At 46.2% G+C, this 20,771-nt stretch overlaps 1 protein-coding gene across 1 annotated transcript in view; it reads left to right on the top strand.

Moving 5' to 3' along the window:
- Nucleotides 1-1,607: 1,607 nt before the first annotated feature.
- CLDN16 (claudin 16) overlaps nt 1,608-20,771 on the top strand; it is a 74,623-nt gene continuing 55,459 nt past the window's right edge. Inside the window, exons 1-2 of the mRNA XM_068233326.1 lie at nt 1,608-1,696; nt 8,051-8,177. Of these exons, the coding sequence (XP_068089427.1) occupies nt 1,608-1,696; nt 8,051-8,177 (216 nt within the window). The remainder of the gene's footprint in view (nt 1,697-8,050; nt 8,178-20,771) is intronic.

Below are 20,771 nucleotides of genomic sequence, written 5' to 3'. Positions count from 1 at the left end.
TGGATTTGACCAAATTCAGCCACGGCGGAATCAAAATACGGATAAGTCGTGATTTTGATCCGAATTTGAAATGGACTTACGAATTTGACTCAGATTTTTGCAGTGATTGCTTCTAAAATCCGAGATCATGGCTGTGATCCGGATTTTCCTTTAACGTTAATAGCAAAGCCCCCATACATGCTGCAATCACCAAAATTGCATGGATTAGAAAGGTGATCAGTGGCTACAACTTAAAAAAAAACATTTTCAAAAAGACTTTATAGTTTTTGAAAAAATCGAATTTAAAGTTTCCAATGAAAAAGTATTGGGGATTAAATCTCGCCAAAACCCACCGACTTTAGCGGTTAATAGCAAAGCCCCCTTACATGCTATAAACATCAAATTTGCTGGATATGTTAAGTAGAACAGTGGGAACAAGAGAAAATATATTTTTCAAAGACATTATACTTTTTGAGAAAATCGATTTTAAAGGTTCAAAAGAAAATAGTATACATTTAAATGCGGTAATCACAATTAATGTATTTACCACATTTACATGTATATGTTTTTCCTTTGAATTGAAATTGAAATTCCTTATTCCCAATGTTCTACTTAAAGTGGACCTGAGGTGAACTTTTACTCATTGCATCATTTTGTTCCTTTCCTATTGTTTATAGGGCATTCCTCAAGCCAAATACTTTTTTGTTTTTGTTTTAATACTCTAATTCCCTATAAACTAAACAAGCCACACCCACAGGTTTTCAGAGAGCCAAGGCACTTTCAGACAGTAGCAAGGGCTCATGGGAGCTCAGTCTGGGCAGGAGGAGAGGGAGGTATAGCCAGAGATTTCAGAGACAGATGGGAGGAAGGAGGAGGAGGGGGATTAGGTTTTTTGCTCAAGATACAGATAAGCCTGCCTCTGTATAATGTTTACAAACAACATGGCTGCTGTCATTGTATCACAGGAAGAAATAATCATATTCTATTAAAGCTGTTTGCAGCTAGATTTGATGTGTAAACTATCTAAACTTTAGATAAGATATATAGACAAGTTACTTGTTATAGTTAGTTTTTCATCTCAGATCCACTTTAACATATCCTGCAAATTTGGTGTTTATAGCATGTAAGGGGGCTTTGCTATTGACCGCTAAAGTCGTCAGGCTTAATCACGGATATTCGTGTTCCCGAATACTAGTAACCACGGCGAAATCCGTGATTGAGTTCCGTAAAGGGAATTGGATCATGGCGGCGGATAGTGAAAAAATTCTTGTGAATCAAGGCTATTCCGTCATCACGAGGTCGCGATGAGCATCACTGGTGGCAAAGGATCAAGAGACTCACATGTGAAATAGATTTGAAAAAACTATTTTAAAATAATACATTTTAATGTTTACATTTTTGATACAGTGGTGCCTTTAACCTCCCTGGCAGTATGATTCCTTCCTGATTTTAGGGTTTAAAAGCGTTACCATTTTTTTCATGTGCTTTTAGACCCTAAAAGCAAGAAAAAATCATACCCCGAGAGAGCCTGGAGCAGCCCCTGCACTTACTCACCTCCTAGAGCTGCAGTTCTCCCTCCGTCCTCCAGGCGGTGCTGTAACCCTACAGTGAGATTGCCGGCTGTCGTCATGCCGACAATTAGCAATCTCACCAGGGGGATGCAGAGCCTCCGTGGACAGGAAGAGGAATGGGTGCCAGCGTCTGGATCGCCCAGGAGGTGAGTGAAATCACCCGCTGCTCGCAATGCTCTGCATGGACCTCCCAGCGGCTAGCACAAGCAGAGGCGGATCTGGAGGCGTGCACATAGGGCAGCTGCTATGGGCGCCCTTGTCACTCACCTCCCAGGGGGCGCATAAATTAGAAAATCCCCTCTCCCTCCCAGCCAGGTCTGAGCACCTCCTGGCTCCTTTCCATGGCGATGATCTAGCTGGCTGCCAGCGTCCAGAGCGCCGTACAGCAGTAGGTAACGTTTTCCGTGTCCCATTCACCTCTGCTGCTTAGTCGCCCAGGCAACGTCGGCACTGCTCACATTTCCCTCCTGATTGGCTGCATGGAGCCCTGCTGCTGCCGCTGGGGCTGATGGGGAATGGAGCATGGAGGAGAACAAGAGTCTGCGTAGCTGGAGCCAAGTGACACAGACAGTGGCCTCAATTCACGGAGCATTATCAAACGTTTATCAAACACTTTATCAAACGTTTGATAATTTACCTCATGGGTAAAATCTCATTTTGGTGTGGATAAAGGAAAGATGTAGTTCCAGCACTCAACTGAGATTGCAATTGCAACAGGGGACTGGGCTGGGCTATGCTATATAATGAGCTGTAGAGGTGTGGGTCCCTTTAAACTGCGTGCTCCGGCAGGAAGTCAAGTGGCAATATGATGTGTATGGAGGGAGAGAGAGCACAAAGCCAGCACTGCAGTTGGGGTTCTTTATTGTAGCAAAAACGAACACTTACAGTTCTGTAGCAGCCAGGTGTCAGGGCAGGTTAAGTGGGCGCCAGGTCTGTGTCCCCCTGCGGACGTCCGTTTCGCGCTAACCGCGCTTGTTCACCGCAATGGGGAAAGAGTTGGGGGCGGGCTGCATCGGCGTGGATTACATACCACGTCACGGCGGCACTTCCGCCTACGTTAGCTGGCCGCGCCCCCTGTTGCCATGTCAACTATGGACGCCCACTCGCCCTGCAGTAAGGACGAAAGCGTCCATGTAGCCTGGCGACGAGGAGTACGCCTACCGACACACCCCGCCACACAGTCCGGAGCCCAGCCTCCCAGCAAAGGGGCGCACAACAAAGGCTGCTATGAATAAGCAGCCACACGTGTGCGCATGAGGGGACACGTACTATATTAGAGGTCCAAATAGAGGTGGCCTTGTGCAAAGGGAGGGTGGGTGGCGGAGACCGAGGCGGGTGCGCCCGCAGGCGCAGCCCAAGGCGCCAGGTAGGTTGAACATTAAAACAACTACCAAAAAGGTATAAAAATTAAAAACCGATGGAGGGAGGAGAAGGGAGGCAAAAGGAATGAATGGAATGTATACGCAGTAGACAAAGTACGTATAAGGAGACGAATGCAGCCCAGCCAGAGAGGAGGAATAGAGAAAAACGTGCAGTGGAGTGAAGTTGCACATGCACGCGCTACGCCAAGCAATACATGTCGGCGCGTGCATGTGGATGGAATAAGAAGATCTAGAGGGAAGAAAGCCAGACCCCACGCCAAGAGGTGGGATTCCACAAATGTGGCAGAACTAGAGGTTTAAGGGTTTGGAAGAGGTTATTATGATAGAGTGACATCTTGCATTTATTTCTCCAAGAAACAAGCTAATTCATTTTTATCATTCAGTCCAAGGGGGCCAAGTGCGTTAGTTTGCATTATCCACCGCGCTTCATGCTGTAATAGAGTTCGTTCCCTGTCTCCTCCTCGATTTGCGAAGGACACGGTTTCTAAAGCGAAGAATCTCAGGCAGTTTGGGTTTCTTCCGTGGCACTGAGCCATGTGTGTAATTAGCCTTGTGCATTTGTCTTTAGATTTAAGTAAACGAAAGTGTTCTTTAATCCTCGTTTGCATTTCTCGAGTAGTTTGTCCAATGTAATATCTATCACATGGACATAATAGACAATACACTACAAATTTGGATCTGCACGACAGTACATCTTTAATTTTAACAGGGATTCCTCCTAAAGTCGATGTTCCATGTTTCAGGATTTGGTCACAGATGCCACATGTTCCACAGCGATAATTCCCCGGCCGTTTGAGAGTGTTCAACCAATTGGTCGAGTTTGGTTTTCTATATTCGCTACTCGTTAGCATGTCACCTAATGTGGGGGCCCTCCTAAAGGTTACCAGGGGGGGCATCGTGGTCACCCCTGTCAAGTGTGGGTCACCCTGTAAGACATGCCAGTTCTTCCGGATGATCTCTTTAATAGTAGTTGCCATTGGTGAGTAGTCGAACGCAAACACTTGTCTAGTGTTGGCATTAAGGCCGTTTCGCTGTGTCCCCTCATGCGCACACGTGTGGCTGCTTATTCATAGCAGCCTTTGTTGTGCGCCCCTTTGCTGGGAGGCTGGGCTCCGGACTGTGTGGCGGGGTGTGTCGGTAGGCGTACTCCTCGTCGCCAGGCTACATGGACGCTTTCGTCCTTACTGCAGGGCGAGTGGGCGTTCATAGTTGACATGGCAACAGGGGGCGCGGCCAGCTAACGTAGGCGGAAGTGCCGCCGTGACGTGGTATGTAATCCACGCCGATGCAGCCCGCCCCCAACTCTTTCCCCATTGCGGTGAACAAGCGCGGTTAGCGCGAAACGGACGTCCGCAGGGGGACACAGACCTGGCGCCCACTTAACCTGCCCTGACACCTGGCTGCTACAGAACTGTAAGTGTTCGTTTTTGCTACAATAAAGAACCCCAACTGCAGTGCTGGCTTTGTGCTCTCTCTCCCTCCATAAAAATCTCATTTTGAATTCACTAAGGTGTTATATATTTGTTGAACGTTTTATCGGTAAAACATTTGATAAATATATAACACCTTAGTTAATTTAAAGTGAGATTTTACCCATGAGGTAAATTATCAAACGTTTGATAAAGTGTTTGATAAACGTTTGATAATGCTCCGTGAATTGAGGCCAGTGAGTGAGTGTGTTCTTACTGCAGGAGAGGCAGGAGATGAGCGCAGCGGTGAGCATGAGGAATCTGATAGCATATGTCATGTGTATCAGGTTACCGGAGCAGAGAGAGGCAGCTCCTGACAATATAGATAAGATGATTACTGCTGAATACTTCCTGTCCTCTCTCTGCTCCCAGCATGTGCTCGTCTCCTTTCTCTGCCCTCTCTCTCCTATACAGTGCAGCATGGTTGTGGTGTGATGTTCCTCCAAACCAGTGGCGTAGCTACAAACCTCTGGGCCCCGATGCGGAATCTGGATGTGGGCCCCCCCCCCCGGCAACAACAGCCCCCCCTCCCCCGACAACACCCGACGGATGCACACACATATCAAAATCCCTATAGCCAGCTATAGGTACCCCCAGTATAGGTAGTCAGGCATAGGTAAGCCAGTATAGTTGCCCCCGGTATAGGTGAGATAGGCAGGCGCCGCCGGTATAAGTTAGATAGATAGGTGCCCCCAGTACAGGTTAGCTAGGTGGGTGCCTCTAATATAGGTAGCCAGAATAGTTGCCCCCAGCGTAGGTTAGATAGGTAGGTGCCCCCAGTATAGGTTAGTTAGGTAGGTGCCTCCAATATAGGTAGCCAGTTTAGTTGCCACCTGTATAGGCTAGCTAGGTGCCCCCAATACAGGTTAGATAAGTAAGTGCCCCCAGTATAGGTTAGATAGGTAGGTGCCCCCAGTATAAACTAGATTAGGTCGGTGCCCCCTAGTATAGGTTAGATTAGGTAGCTGCCCCCCAGTATAGGTTAGATTAGGTAGCTGCCCCCCAGGATAGATTAGGTAGCTGCCCCCAGGATAGATTAGGTAGGTGCCCCCCAGTATAGGTTAGATTAGGTAGCTGCCCCCCAGGATAGATTAGGTAGCTTCCCCCCAGGATAGATTAGGTAGCTGCCCCCCAGGATAGATTAGATAGCTGCCCCCCAGGATTAGGTTAGAATAGGTAGGTGCCCCCCAGGATAGATTAGGTAGCTGCCCCCCAGGATTAGGTTAGATTAGGTAGCTGCCCCCCAGGATAGATTAGGTAGCTGCCCCCCAGGATTAGGTTAGATTAGGTAGGTGCCCCCCAGGATAGAATAGGTAGCTGCCCCCAGGATAGATTAGGTAGGTGCCCCCCAGTATAGGTTAGATTAGGTAGCTGCCCCCCAGGATTAGGTTAGATTAGGTAGCTGCCCCCCAGGATAGATTAGGTAGCTGCCCCCAGGATAGATTAGGTAGGTGCCTCCCAGTATAGGTTAGATTAGGTAGCTGCCCCCCAGAATAGATTAGGTAGCTGCCCCCCAGGATAGATTAGGTAGGTGCCCCCCAGTATAGGTTAGATTAGGTAGCTGCCCCCCAGGATTAGGTTAGATTAGGTAGGTGCCCCCCAGGATAGATTAGGTAGGTGCCCCCCAGTATAGGTTAGATTAGGTAGCTGCCCCCCAGGATTAGGTTAGATTAGGTAGGTGCCCCCCAGGATAGATTAGGTAGCTGCCCCCAGGATAGATTAGGTAGGTGCCCCCCAGTATAGGTTAGATTAGGTAGCTGCCCCCCAGGATTAGGTTAGATTAGGTAGGTGCCCCCCAGGATAGATTAGGTAGCTGCCCCCAGGATAGATTAGGTAGGTGCCCCCCAGTATAGGTTAGATTAGGTAGCTGCCCCCCAGGATTAGGTTAGATTAGGTAGGTGCCCCCCAGGATAGATTAGGTAGCTGCCCCCAGGATAGATTAGGTAGGTGCCCCCCAGTATAGGTTAGATTAGGTAGCTGCCCCCCAGGATTAGGTTAGATTAGGTAGCTGCCCCCCCAGGATAGATTAGGTAGCTGCCCCCCCAGGATAGATTAGGTAGCTGCCCCCCAGTATAGGTTAGATTAGGTAGGTGCCCCCCAGGATAGATTAGGTAGCTGCCCCCCAGGATAGATTAGGTAGCTGCCCGTCCCCATAATGGAGGGGGGGGCCGCAGCCGCGGGGAGGGCAGCCCGACCTCTCCCTCCCTTCCTCTCCCCGGGGCCCCCCCTCAGATGCAGAGTAAGCGGCTAACGGAAGCGCTATAGGCAGAACTCACCTCCGTCCCTGGTTCCAATCGCCGCTGATCTCCTCTCTGGCTGGCTCTGCATAGATGCTTACACACGCAGCTTCCTGTTTAGCCGGAAGCTGCGTGTGTAACAACATCTATGCAGAGCCAGCCAGAGAGGAGATCAGCGGCGAGTGGAACGCAGGGAGGTGAGTTCTGCCTATAGCGCTTCCGTTAGCCGCTTACTCTGCATCTGAGGGGGGGCCCGGGGAGAGGAAGGGAGGAAGAGGTCGGGCTGCCCTCCCCGCGGCTGCGGCTCCCTCCTACCAGCGCGAACGGGCGCATGGCCCTCCAAACGGGGATGGGCCCCCCGGGCCCCTCCCCGCCTCCTCAGGAGCCGGGCCCGGTCGCCAAGGCGACCGCTGCGACCACGGGCCCTACGCCCTTGCTCTAAACGGGACTGGTGAATATTGCCCTGGTGAGATTTCTCCTTTTCCACAAAGTCTGTTCTTCCAACTCTTTATCTCCCACCCTTCCTACTCCTACTTTTTTTCCCCTCTCTTGTGTCCACCCCCTGCCTTTTCCACACTCCTTACTGTCCTCCATTTCCCCATCACAATCTTCATTCTCCCTGCTTGTCCCCCCCCTCCATCTATTGTACCTCCCTTAAAAGGTACTTTTAAGCAGGGATGGGCTTTTGAGTTGCTACCTGGATTTAATATGTTAATTATACAGCAGTCACCGCGGGAGATGGGGGTTACCTCACCCATAAGTCCGTTGGATCATTAGCGTTCCATTCACGTCACACGCAATGTGTGTGACACATTCCATGTCACTACCGCATGTCCTTCTTCTGGCTTGAAGGAGAAAGCGCGATAGTGGCGTGGGGAACGCATCACACGTTGCGTGTGACGCAAATGGTATGTATAGGATCCCACGGACTTATGGACAAGTTAACCCCCATCTCCCACGGTCACCGCTGTATAATTTGCATTTTGAATCCAAGTAGCTACGTCTTTTGCAACACTTTACAGAGCATAGGCATGTCACTGATTGTCCTCAGAGGAGCTCACACTCTAATCCTACCATAGTCCTAGCCTAATGTCCTACCATATTATTATTATATATTTATATAGCACTGACATCTCCTGCAGCACTTTACAGAGTACATAGTCATGTCACCGACTGTCCTCAGAGGAGCTCATACTCTAATCCTTCCATAGTCCTAGCCTAATGTCCTACCCAGCCCCGTTTCTATGGGCGTGCGATGCGTGCAATCGCCCGGGGCGCTGTATTGTTGCGGCCTGAGGGGGGCGCTGTGGCGGTGGTAGCCGGTAATAGTAATAACTCACCTTCGTTCAGCACAATAGCCGATCTCGTCCCACGCTGCTTCAATGTACTTCCTTTCTCGGCATCTGTCTCAGTAACAGCGCCCCCTGTGTTGATGTTCCGCATGTCAACACAGGGGGAGCTGTTACTGAGACAGATGCCGGGAAAGGAAGTACATTGAAGCAGCGTGGGATGAGATCGGCTGTTCTGCTGAAGAAAAAGGTGAGTTATTACTATTATGCCCGCTCCCACCACGCTGCCTGCCCACCTATCTAAACTATACTGCAGCACTTACCTACCCACCTAATCTATACTGCAGCAGCTACCTACCTACCTAACCTATACTGCAGCACCTACCTACCTACCTACCTAATCAATACTGCAGCACCTACCTACCTACCTAATCTATACTGCAGCACCTACCTACCTACCTAATCTATACTGCAGCACTTGCCCACCTACCTTATCTATACTGCAGCACCTACCTACCTACCTAATCTATACTGCAGCACCTACCTACCTAACCTATACTGCAGCACCTACCTACCTACCTAATCTATACTGCAGCACCTACCTACCTACCTAACCTATACTGCAGCACCTACCTACCTACCTACCCTATACTGCAGCACCTACCTACCTACCTAATCTATACTGCACCACTTGCCCACCTACCTTATCTATACTGCAGCACCTACCTACCTACCTAATCTATACTGCAGCACCTTCCTACCTACCTAACCTATACTGCAGCACCTTCCTACCTACCTAACCTATACTGCAGCACCTACCTACCTATACTGCAGCACCTACCTACCTACCTCATCTATACTGCAGCACCTACCTAATCTATACTGCAGCACCTACCTACCTCATCTATACTGCAGCACCTACCTAATCTATACTGCAGCACCTACCTACCTAATCTATACTGCAGCACCTACCTACCTACCTAATCTATACTGCATCACCTACCTACCTACCTACTCTATACTGCAGCACCTACCTACCTAATCTATACTGCAGCACCTACCTACCTAATCTATACTGCAGCACCTACCTACCTAATCTATACTGCAGCGCCTACCTACCTAATATATACTGCAGCACCTACCTACCTACCTAATCTATACTGCAGCACCTACCTAACCTACCTAATCTATACTGCAGCACCTACCTACCTAATCTATACTTCAGTACCTACCTACCTAATCTATACTGCAACACCTATCTACCTACCTAACCTATACTGCAGCACCTACCTACCTACCTAATCTATACTGCAGCACCTACCTAATCTATACTGCACCACTTGCCCACCTACCTTATCTATACTGCAGCACCTACCTACCTACCTAATCTATACTGCAGCACCTTCCTACCTACCTAACCTATACTGCAGCACCTTCCTACCTACCTAACCTATACTGCAGCACCTACCTACCTACCTCATCTATACTGCAGCACCTACCTAATCTATACTGCAGCACCTACCTACCTCATCTATACTGCAGCACCTGCCTAATCTATACTGCAGCACCTACCTACCTAATCTATACTGCAGCACCTACCTACCTACCTAATCTATACTGCAGCACCTACCTACCTACCTAATCTATACTGCAGCACCTACCTACCTACCTAGTCTATACTGCAGCACCTACCTACCTAATCTATACTGCAGCACCTACCTACCTAATCTATACTGCAGCACCTACCTACCTAATCTATACTGCCGCGCCTACCTACCTAATATATACTGCAGCACCTACCTACCTACCTAATCTATACTGCAGCACCTACCTAACCTACCTAATCTATACTGCAGCACCTACCTACCTACCTAATCTATACTTCAGTACCTACCTACCTAATCTATACTGCAACACCTATCTACCTAATCTATACTGCAGCACCTACCTAACCTACACTGCCGTCACTTACCTACCTAACCTATACTGCAGCATCTACTTACCTAACCTATACTGCAGTCACTTACCTACCTAACCTATACAGCAGTTACTTACCTACCTAACCTATACTGCAATCACTTACCTACCTAACCTATACAGCAGTCACTTACCTACCTAACCTATACTGCAGTCACCTACCTATCTAAGTTATACTGCAGGCACCTACCTTTCTAACCTATACTGGCACCTACCTATCTAAGCTATACTGCAGTCACCTTCCTAATAAGCTATACTGCAATCACTTACCTACCTAACCTATACAGCAGTCACTTACTTTCCTAACCTATACTGCAGTCACTTACCTACCTAACCTATACAGCAGGCACCTACTTATCTAAGCTATATTGCAATCACTTACTTACCTTACCTATACCGCAGTCACTTACCTACCTAACCTATACTGCAGTCATTTACCTAACCTATACTGGCACCTACCTATCTAAGCTGTACTGCATTCACCTACCTAGCTAACCTGTACAGCAGTCACTTACCTACCTAACCTATACTGCAGTCACCTACCTATCTAACTTATACTGGCACCTACCTATCTAACATATACAGCAGTCACTTACCTACCTAACCTATACTGCAGTCACCTACCGATCTAACCTATACTGCAGTCACTTACCTACCTAAACTATACTGCAGTCACCTACCTATATAACTTATACTGCAGTCACCTACATATCTAACCTATACTGCAGTCACTTACCTACCTAACCTATGCAGCAGACACCTACCTATCTAACCTATACTGGGGGCATCTACCTATCTAACCTATACTGCAGGCACCTAGCTAATTAACACATACTGGTGGCACCTACGTAGCTAACCTATACTGTGGGCACCTATACCTGGCTCCACGGTGGGGGGGGGCGATTTTTACACTCTCGCCCTGGGTGAAATTTAGCCTAGAAACTGCCCTGGTCCTACCATATTATTATTATGCATTTATACAGCACTGACACCTTCTGCAGCACATTACAGAGTACACAGTCATGTCACTGACTGTCCTCAGAGGAGCTCATACTCTAATCCTACCATAGTCCTAGCCTAATGTCCTACCATATTATTATTATGTATTTATACAGCACTGACACCTTCTGCAGCACATTACAGAGTACATAGTCATGTCACTGGTTGTCCTCAGAGGAGCTCACACTCTAATCCTACCATAGTCATAGCCTAATGTCCTACCATATTATTATTATGTATTTATATAGCACTGACATCTCCTGCAGCTGTTTACAGATTACATAGTCATGTCACTGACTGTCCTCAGAGGAGCTCACAATATAATCCTACCATAGTCCTAGCCTAATGTCCTACCATATTATTATTATGTATTTATACAGCACTGACACCTTCTGCAGCACATTACAGAGTACATAGTCATGTCACTGACTGTCCTCAGAGGAGCTCACACTCTAATCCTACCATAGTCATAGCCTAATGTCCTACCATATTATTATTATGTATTTATACAGCACTGACACCTTCTGCAGCACATTACAGAGTACATAGTCATGTCACCGACTGTCCTCAGAGGAGCTCACACTCTAATCCTACCATAGTCATAGTCTAATGTCCTACCATATTTTTATTATTATGTATGTAAATAGCACTGACATCTTCTGCAGCACATTACAGAGTATGTAGTCATGTCACTGATTGTCCTCAGAGGAGCTCACACTCTAATCCTACCATAGTCATAGTCTAATGTCCTACCATATTATTATTATTATTATGTGCTTATATAGCACTGACATCTTCTGCAGTACTTTACAGATTCAGGGCCGGATTTGGGGAAAGGCCCCCAAGGCACGTTCCTAGGGCGCCAGAATTCAGCATAGTTAGAGGGGCGGGCGGAGACAGGTTGATTGCACCTGTCACCAGGAATTGCTCAGTATGTCCGCAGTTGCATTCGCCCCTTCACTGGCCTGAGGCGAGCCTGCAGCAGTAATCCAGAGACCAGGCTTAGCAGACGGGCTGCTCATTTTAGAAGTGAGGCTGTTAGCGGCTGCCCTGGCGCCCCCTCCCCTCCGAGCGGCTGCGGGAACTCACCTCACTCCAGACTTCCAGCGCCGAAGCTTCCTCTGCCAGCCGCCGCTATGCATCTCTATCTCCTGCTGTCGATCCCCGCCATGTGACTCGCTGGCACATTACCGGCGAGTCACATGGCGGGGATCGACAGCAGAAGATAGAGATGCATAGCGGCGGCTGGGCGATGTCCGGACTGTACTTCGGCACAGGCGGGGTAGACTATTCTGATCCTCTCCATGCACACTCTATGTTCTTCCTCCTCCAGCAGGACTTCTCGGCTCTCCGCCCCTTTCCTTGCCATCGTGGTAGTAGAGAGGAGTAGACCTAATACTGCCTGCACGGAGAGGTAAATATATGCCTGTGCAGAGGGGGAGGGAGAATAGGGTCTGGGCTGAAAGGTAATTGAGAGTGAGACCGGAGTGTACAGTATCTGATCTTAATCAGCATTCACACTGTGCACGTGTAATCATGCTGCAAACTTTCTTCCTCCTCAGTTTGTGTAGAACAGCAAGCAGCATCAGGAACGTGTGAGGCTGAGTGCACTGACAGGCTGCTCTGCAGTACGGATCTTCTGTCTGCCTGGGTTTTATTGCTGCACTTTGAAACTTCCTCACAGGAGACAAGGCAATGTTTGGGGGGAGAGAACACTGGGGGAGGGTGCAGTGCAGGCTGTGCTATGTGTGGGGTGTTGGGGGAATGATTATGGCAAATACTGGTAATATACTGTAACTATGGCTGTCATAAAAGTTGTACTATAGCACTATCCACCCTCTCTCTTCTCTCCCTCTGGGCTAGCTCTCCTGTCCATCACTCTCACTATTTCTATGCCCACTGTTCTGTCTCACTTTATCTGCCAATCCTCTCTATGTTGCTTTCTCTATCCATTCTCTCTTTCATGCTTTGTCCGCTCTCTCTATCTGTAAACTTCTGCCAACGTATATAAAGTGTACCCAAAACAGGTACAAAATTAGATCTTTACCTAAAGAGAGGGAAGCCTCAGGATCATAAGACTTCCCTCATTGCTCTGATGCCCCCCCTTGCTGAGCGTGGCCCCCTGGAAGATTGGTGAGGCATTGTCTCAGGGCCACACATCTCTTCCATCAGCCACTCGCGCATGTGCAGTAGTGTTACTGCGCATGCATGGCCATGCTCATAACAGGAGGAGCGCAGCCCCTATGTAGAGGGGGGTCACACTGATTAGAGGGGGGCATGGGAGCACAGAGGGAAGCCTCAATAGAATACTGAGGCTTCCCTCTCTTTAGGTAAATATCTCTTTACACCTGAGCTTAGGCTTGGGTTCCCTTTAATAATGCTGATATTATCTGCAGTACTTCTTATAGTACATAGTCATGTCACTGACTGTCCTCAGAGGAGCTCACACTCTAATCCCACCATAGTCATAGTCTAATGTCCTACCATATTATTATTATGTATTTATATAGCACTGACATCTTCTGCAGCACTTTACAGAGTACATAGTCATGTCACTGACTGTCCTCAGAGGAGCTCACACTCTAATCCTACCATAGTCATAGTCTAATGTCCTACCATATTATTATTATGTATTTATATAGCACTGACATCTTCTGCAGCACATTACAGAGTACATAGTCATGTCACTGACTGTCCTCAGAGGAGCTCACACTCTAATCCTACCATAGTCATAGTCTAATGTCCTACCATATTATTATTATGTATTTATATAGCACTGACATCTTCTGCAGCACATTACAGAGTACATAGTCATGTCACTGACTGTCCTCAGAGGAGCTCACACTCTAATCCCACCATAGTCATAGTCTAATGTCCTACCATATTATTATTATGTATTTATATAGCACTGACATCTTCTGCAGCACATTACAGAGTACATAGTCATGTCACTGACTCTCCTCAGGGGAGCTCACACTCTAATCCTGCCATAGTCATAGTCTAATGTCCTACCATATTATTATTATGTATTTATATAGCACTGACATCTCCTGCAGCACATTACAGAGTACATAGTCATGTCATTTACTGTCCTCAGAGGAGCTCACACTCTAATCCCACCATAGTCATAGTCTAATGTCCTACCATATTATTATTATGTATTTATACAGCACTGACATCTCCTGCAGCACATTACAGAGTACATAGTCATGTCACTGACTGTCCTCAGAGGAGCTAACACTCTAATCCTACCATAGTCATAGTCTAATGTCCTACCATATTATTATTATGTATTTATATAGCACTGACATCTTCTGCAGCACTGTACAGAGTACATAGTCATGTCACTGACTGTCCTCAGAGGAGCTCACAATCTAATCCTACCATAGTCACAGTCTAATGGCCTTCCGTATTATTATGTATTTGAATAGTAATGATATAATCGGCAGCACTTTAAAGAGCACATAGTTATGTCTCCAGCTACTTGTCGTCAGAGGAGCTCAAAATGTTATCCCTACCACAGTCAGTTGTGTGGGGGGACCAATTAACTTCACTTTTTCGGGGCTTTAGAAGGTAAATACATATGGCACAGCCTGCTATGTGCTATAATCAAGCACATGTACAGGCTTCATTTAGATGTGTGGTTTTTTTTTTTTGGGGGGGGGGGGCGGCTTTTGATAGCAGGCCTAGGGTGTTGAAAAGTAGAAATCCGGCCCTGTACAGATTACATAGTCATGTCACTGACTGTCCACTGACTGAGGAGTATTTTTCAAAATGTGAGGTGCACAAATGACTACCTTATACTAATATCTAGAAGCATGTGTCTGCCTAATTGGGTTGTCTGGGGAACATATCTACTCAAATTATGTATATATGCGGCACTTTGCTACTTAATTATCTTGGCGCTCCTGGCTATTTAATTTCCTTATCTTGAGGCACCTGGTTGCTTTTATTATGGGGGAATGAGACTCTGCTTGGGGGCGGAGCTGGGGATGGGGGGGCTGGGGCGCAATTGTAGTGTTTGCCATAGGCGCTATTTTACCCAGATACGCCACTGAGCACAAGTGTAGCTTGGGGTTACTGCTGTGAGCTGCGGTTTTCCAACCCGAGTCTAGCTCGTGGCTACAGCTAAGGAGGTTAAAGGTGAACTCCAAGCTTGTAGATCTTTCACGTACTTTTCTGATTCTCCTTCGATTAGGTTCTCTTAAAAATATCAATAAAGCTTACAGATACCTTAAAAAGCACCTGAAGTTGACTTACACTTTATAAACAAGCCAGGTGCTGGGGCTTCTATACTCACACTGACTGCACACTGTCCATTTCATAATCCTCTTTTGTACAGTGGGATCATATCTTCTGGTAAATTGCAGGCAACTATCAGAGCAAACAGAAGTAGCTTTACCTGAATGCAGAGTCAGCCTCCACTCTCCCCTCTCACAGTGTCCTTCTCCAGGGCTATAATTTTAGTGGTCCAGGACCCCAGCAGAAGTATCGCAGTGCCGCCCATCCCATCCCCCGCATTGGACAGAGGTTGTGGTCTCCTCCTACCCCCTCTTGTGCAGAGCAAAATCACAGGAGACCTGATACAGCATGGTCTGACTGAGGGGGTTTGGGGTGTAATGTTGTTTTTGGTTGTGATATAAGAAAATAGTATTGTGATATCTGGTTTTATTTAATGTTAGTAGTAGCTAGTTTAAGCCAACATCTAAAAGCCTGGATCTTGAAAAGAAATTTGGTTTTCAAAAGAAATCAAAGTAGGACATACACTCCACTGGATAAGCAAGCCAAAAATGTGTTTAACTAATAGCATTTTTTAATGATTATTAGAGACATAGAATTTTGTATAACACTCCTTTTATGTGCCTTGTTATTGTTATTAGAAAATGTTTTTTGTTTGTTTTTTGTGTGTGTTTGGATTTCACATCTGGCTATGGCAGGGCTAGTTTCCCTGAATTGAGGTGAAAGGCCTACTGGTAAATATTTGGCATGTTCATCAGTTACAATGCATGCCTTGTTTTTAGGATACAAGCGGGATTAAACTCTGTAGTATAACAAAATAATTCAACATTGGTTAAAATGTACAGTATATATATCATCCCCCTCCCCCATTCATAATTATTACACAGTCAGGATAATCTACCTGTGTGTACTTGCAGTCCCCTATTTCCGAACATGAAAAAGAGGAAGTATATTTTTCAGTAATTACGATTTTGAAACAAAGTTGGAGCATCTGTGGGCTTTGGAGCAATTTTGGAGTGGTTTTTGGAGCTATTTTGGGGCGATTTTAGAGCAATTTTTTTTTTATGTGGAAGTGAGCTCAAGATTGATGCTCAACCAGGATGAATATAAAGAAAAGAAAGAGTTTATCATGATGTCAGGCTTCGGACACAGGAAAAGGTGTCATGGGTTCTGTACATTTATTGTGAGGGTGCCAATTTATAACATTTTTTTTTATTCATCATTATTCATTATTCATCATGTATATTCATCATGTATAGAGTTTAATCCTGCTTGGGATGCAGCAACCTGGACTTTTTTATTACTTGCTTTGGCATTATCCTGAAATTATCAGGTCTTCAAACTGGTTATTAGCATGCTAAGAAAGTTGCTGTATATTTGGTGAGTATTGAATTCTCCACAGCAAGAGCTTCTCATTGTGAACCCATTGCTGATTATGGGTCCTGTAGTTTCTGTGCTAGCTTTGCAGCCTCTATCCCTCACAAATATGAATACAGAAGTGATGATACACACACTATACTGGAAGCCTCAGCAACCAGCTCACTGCACAGAACTTAGTTTTATTTACACATATTATTAGATAATTACAATACTTACTGCAATCACTTTCAAGGAAATTGTCTGAAATAGGTTTGAATGGATGTAGATAATAAACTCCACTTTAAGTAAGAAATATGATCAGCAGAAAAAAAATACTGAGTATTACTAGTATCAAATTGACAGGAGAAAACAATTTTCTTTATTATTCTAAAATAAACTACATTCCCTTCTGTGAAGAAAATCACGTTTCATGTTTACTTTTTTTTTTTATCAAGCTAGTCTTCTTTGACAAGCTGCAATTGAAAAAAATTGGAACCAGATATTGAAAAATACATTCTTGTGATGAGGGGATAATTATGAGAATTTACTTGCAGTGACTTTTCCTTGCACTACTTCCTAGTACTGTAGTGTGTTGAAATGTTTTCCACTGAGGCACAATTGTAGCACAAAGTCACATACATTAAATCAGTAATTAGTTTGAGCATAGCTTGACAGTATTAAGGCTTGTTGACCTTGCAGCCGTTACCTGTGGTTGAATATGACAGTTTGGGTGTAACAAGTCAAAAAGTAAAGAAATTCAGGGTCAGACTTGGCCGGAGGAGGCTCGGGAGTTCCCCGGTCAGCCTTTTAACTACAGTGACGTCAATAGCCCCGAGCACTACAGATCCGACCTTCGGGCCGGGAACAGGAGGGACACAGCGCAGGGAGGAGGAGCAGCAGCGGGCATAGAGTGGCGGGGAGGGGGGGGGGCAGCCTCCCACCCTCCCTCACCTGGGCCCCCCCCTTCCACACCCCCCTCCAGAATTTATCACAGTGGCAGCGAGCATTGAACGACTTACTACTTTCTGGTTCCAGCTCTGCGTGCCGTTGCTCTGGTCTGGTCTTCTCTGACTGTTGTCCAATCTTGCTCTCACTGTGCTTCCTGTGAGAGCATGATTGGACAACAGAGAAGGACAGATCAGAGCAGCTGCAGAACCATAAAGAAATAAGTTGTTCCCCGCTTGTTGCCGCTGCGGTACATTCTGGTCTGGAGGGGGGAGTGTGGAAGGGTTGGCCTCAGGTGAAGGGGGGGGGGGGCTGCCCCCCCCCCCACTGCTCTGTTTCTGCCGCTGCTCCTCCTTCCAGGCTACACCCTTATGCCTGGCTACCTAATCTGTGGACACCTATAGGCCTGGCTAACTAAACTGGGGACACCTGTAGACCTGGATAACTATACTGGGGACACCTGTAGACCTGGCTAACTGAACTGGGGCGACCTATAGACCTGACTAACAAAACTGGGGACACCTATAGACCTGGCTAATTAAACTGGGGACACTTATAGACCTGGCTAACTAATCTGGGGACACCTATACTGAGAACACCTGTAGACCTGGCTAACTAAATTGGGGACACCGATAGACCTGTCTACCTAAACTGGGACACCTATAGACCTGGCTACCTATACTGAGGACACCTGTAGACCTGGATAACTAAATTGGGGACACCTACAGACCTGGCTACCTAAACTGGGACACCTATAGACCTGGCTACCTACACTGGGACACCTATATACCTGGCTACCTATACTGGGGGCACCTATACCTTGCTACCTATACTGGTGACACCTATAGCTAACTACTTATACTGGGGACACCTACAACTTACTACCTATACTGGAGACATCTATAACTTTCTACCTATACTGGGGACACCTGTAGCTAACTACCTATACTGGGGACGCCTATAGCTAAGTACCTATATTGGGGACACCTATAACTTGCTATCTATACTGGGGGTGCCTATAGCTAACTACCTATAATGGGGACACCTATAACTTGCTACCTATACTGGGAGCACCTATTGCTAACTACCTATACTGGGGACACCCATAGTTGTCTACCTATACTGGGGGCAGCTATACTCAGGCTCTAGGCCCTTCATATGACACTTGCCTCAGGCCCTGCATACTCTCCAATAACTAATATCAATAAGGCCACCCAACATTGCAGGCAGTAGCACCCAGCAAAGCACCCAGCCCTCCCCAGCCAGCACTGAATACCTAATACTGAACCATATGGGCACAGGGATAATTAATTCTGTTTTCTGGGGAACATGGCAACTTAATTTACGTATACAGGGCCCATTTGGCTTCTAAATTAATTTATTTTGATGCACCTGGCTATTTATTGTAAGGCACTTACATTGTAAGGCACTTGGCTACTTAATTATTTTATCTGGAGGCGTGTGACTACTTAATATTTTTATTTAGCAGCATTTGACTACTTGATGAATAATCATGAGGCATGTAACTACTTGATTATTTTATCTAACATTTATCTGGTCAGACCCACTCTCTGTGAATAACACCACTACTTATTTTGGTCTGCCCATGACCATGCCCATTTTCCAATGCATGGCCACACCTATTTTTTTACTGTGGTGCGCACGCACGCACCGCATGTAACCACCTCCCTGTCATGGACTGTCCTCAGGAGAGTGTACAATCTATTCCCTACCATAGTCATAGTCTATTGTCCTGCACAGAATTTCACATGCACATGTGAGCCCAAAAGTTGGGGGTAGGGGGGTGGACTGAAACTTTCCTGGTGGGCCCTTAGTGTCACAGTCCAACCCTGAATAAATGCGTTTACTAATCACCATTGTTCACACACTAAGTTAGGGATATAATGTGCAGAAAATAGCATTAATCAAGGCTGTCATCAGAAATTTCTTCTGGGCCCCATACTTGACAAACCTCCAGGGCCTCCTCATTACCTTTTGCTGCAACACCACAATTTTTAGAAAAAAAGGCTCTCTGAGGTATTCTCATCGCCACCCCCTCCTAGTTTCAGTAGGTAGTGATAGGAAGATTGTAGTGCTCAGCTGGTAGTGATAATTAGCTTGTTGTAGCCGGCAGGTAGTGATTGGTAGATTTTAGTGGCCAGCAGCAGGGGCGTAGCAGTAGGGGTTGCAGAGGTAGCGACCGCATCGGGGCCCTTGGGCCAGAGGGGCCCCGAAGGGCCCTCCCTCAACTATAGTATTAGCTCTCTATTGGTCCTGTGCTCATAATAATCACTTCTATAGATACTTTGAATAGTGGTAATCATTAACAAACTGTTCCCCATCCCCTTCTTGCCCTTCTGACACTGTAGTTGCCATTGTCAGGTTTTGGTGCATCGTATCAATTGTTATTTATAAAATGCTTGGGGGGCCCCATTGTAAAACTTGCATCGGGGCCCACAGCTCCTTAGCTACGCCACTGGCCAGCAGGTAGTGATAGGAAGTTTGTAGTGCTCTGCAGATAGTGATATATAGATTTAACGTTTTATCTTTCTCTCTGGACCAGGAAACAGGGAAAGGCTCTTAGAATCCTCTCAAGCATATGTAGATCACATGAATCCAAAATATCATGGTAGAAACCCTTAGTGTGTCTGAGGTCATGCAGTAACCAGTCAATAATTAACTGGTCTCCTTAAAATGAATACCTGTTAGTTGTAGTAATCTCCTATCCAAGCCCTTTACCTAAGCATGTTTAAAATGCACTTGGATTTCCTGCTGAAGCCCAGTGTGTCAGGGATGCTCTGACTGCACGGTGAACGTGAGGGGAAATTCAAAACTTGGCCAAAGCAGTGAATCTGCAAGATCAGTCATATTCTCTTTTTTCATGCTCTGGATTCTAATGTTCAGCATCCTTAAACTATTTCCAAAACTGACTCAGTGTGTGCGTTAAAAATTCTGGTTGCAACTTGTAAGTTCTGGAAACATGAAGTCTGCAGAGCTGTCATCCTCGAGTGCCAATGTTGGTATCATGATGACTCTGTCCCATTATGTAAGCGTTTGTCTGGCATTTGTATCTGCTGGTTTCCTCATTGTTGCCACTTGGACTGACTGCTGGATGGAAAATGCAGACGACTCTTTAGAGGTAAGACATTTTTTTATGATATTGATTATAGTCTTGTAAGAGTTTTAGACGCAATATATAATTGAATGTTTTTCTATAAATGCCTGGGCACATACCAGATGCTATTCATTACTATCTGATAGTGGCAGACATTTCTGGTCTTATTTATTGAGCACTGTTCAGAGCAACACAGATGTGGAGATCTCA

The sequence above is a fragment of the Hyperolius riggenbachi genome, chromosome 4 (genome assembly GCF_040937935.1).
Source record: "Hyperolius riggenbachi isolate aHypRig1 chromosome 4, aHypRig1.pri, whole genome shotgun sequence".
Lineage (NCBI taxonomy): Eukaryota > Metazoa > Chordata > Amphibia > Anura > Hyperoliidae > Hyperolius > Hyperolius riggenbachi.
Note: the sequence above shows the minus strand (reverse complement) of the source record. Positions and strands in the feature narration are given on the sequence as shown.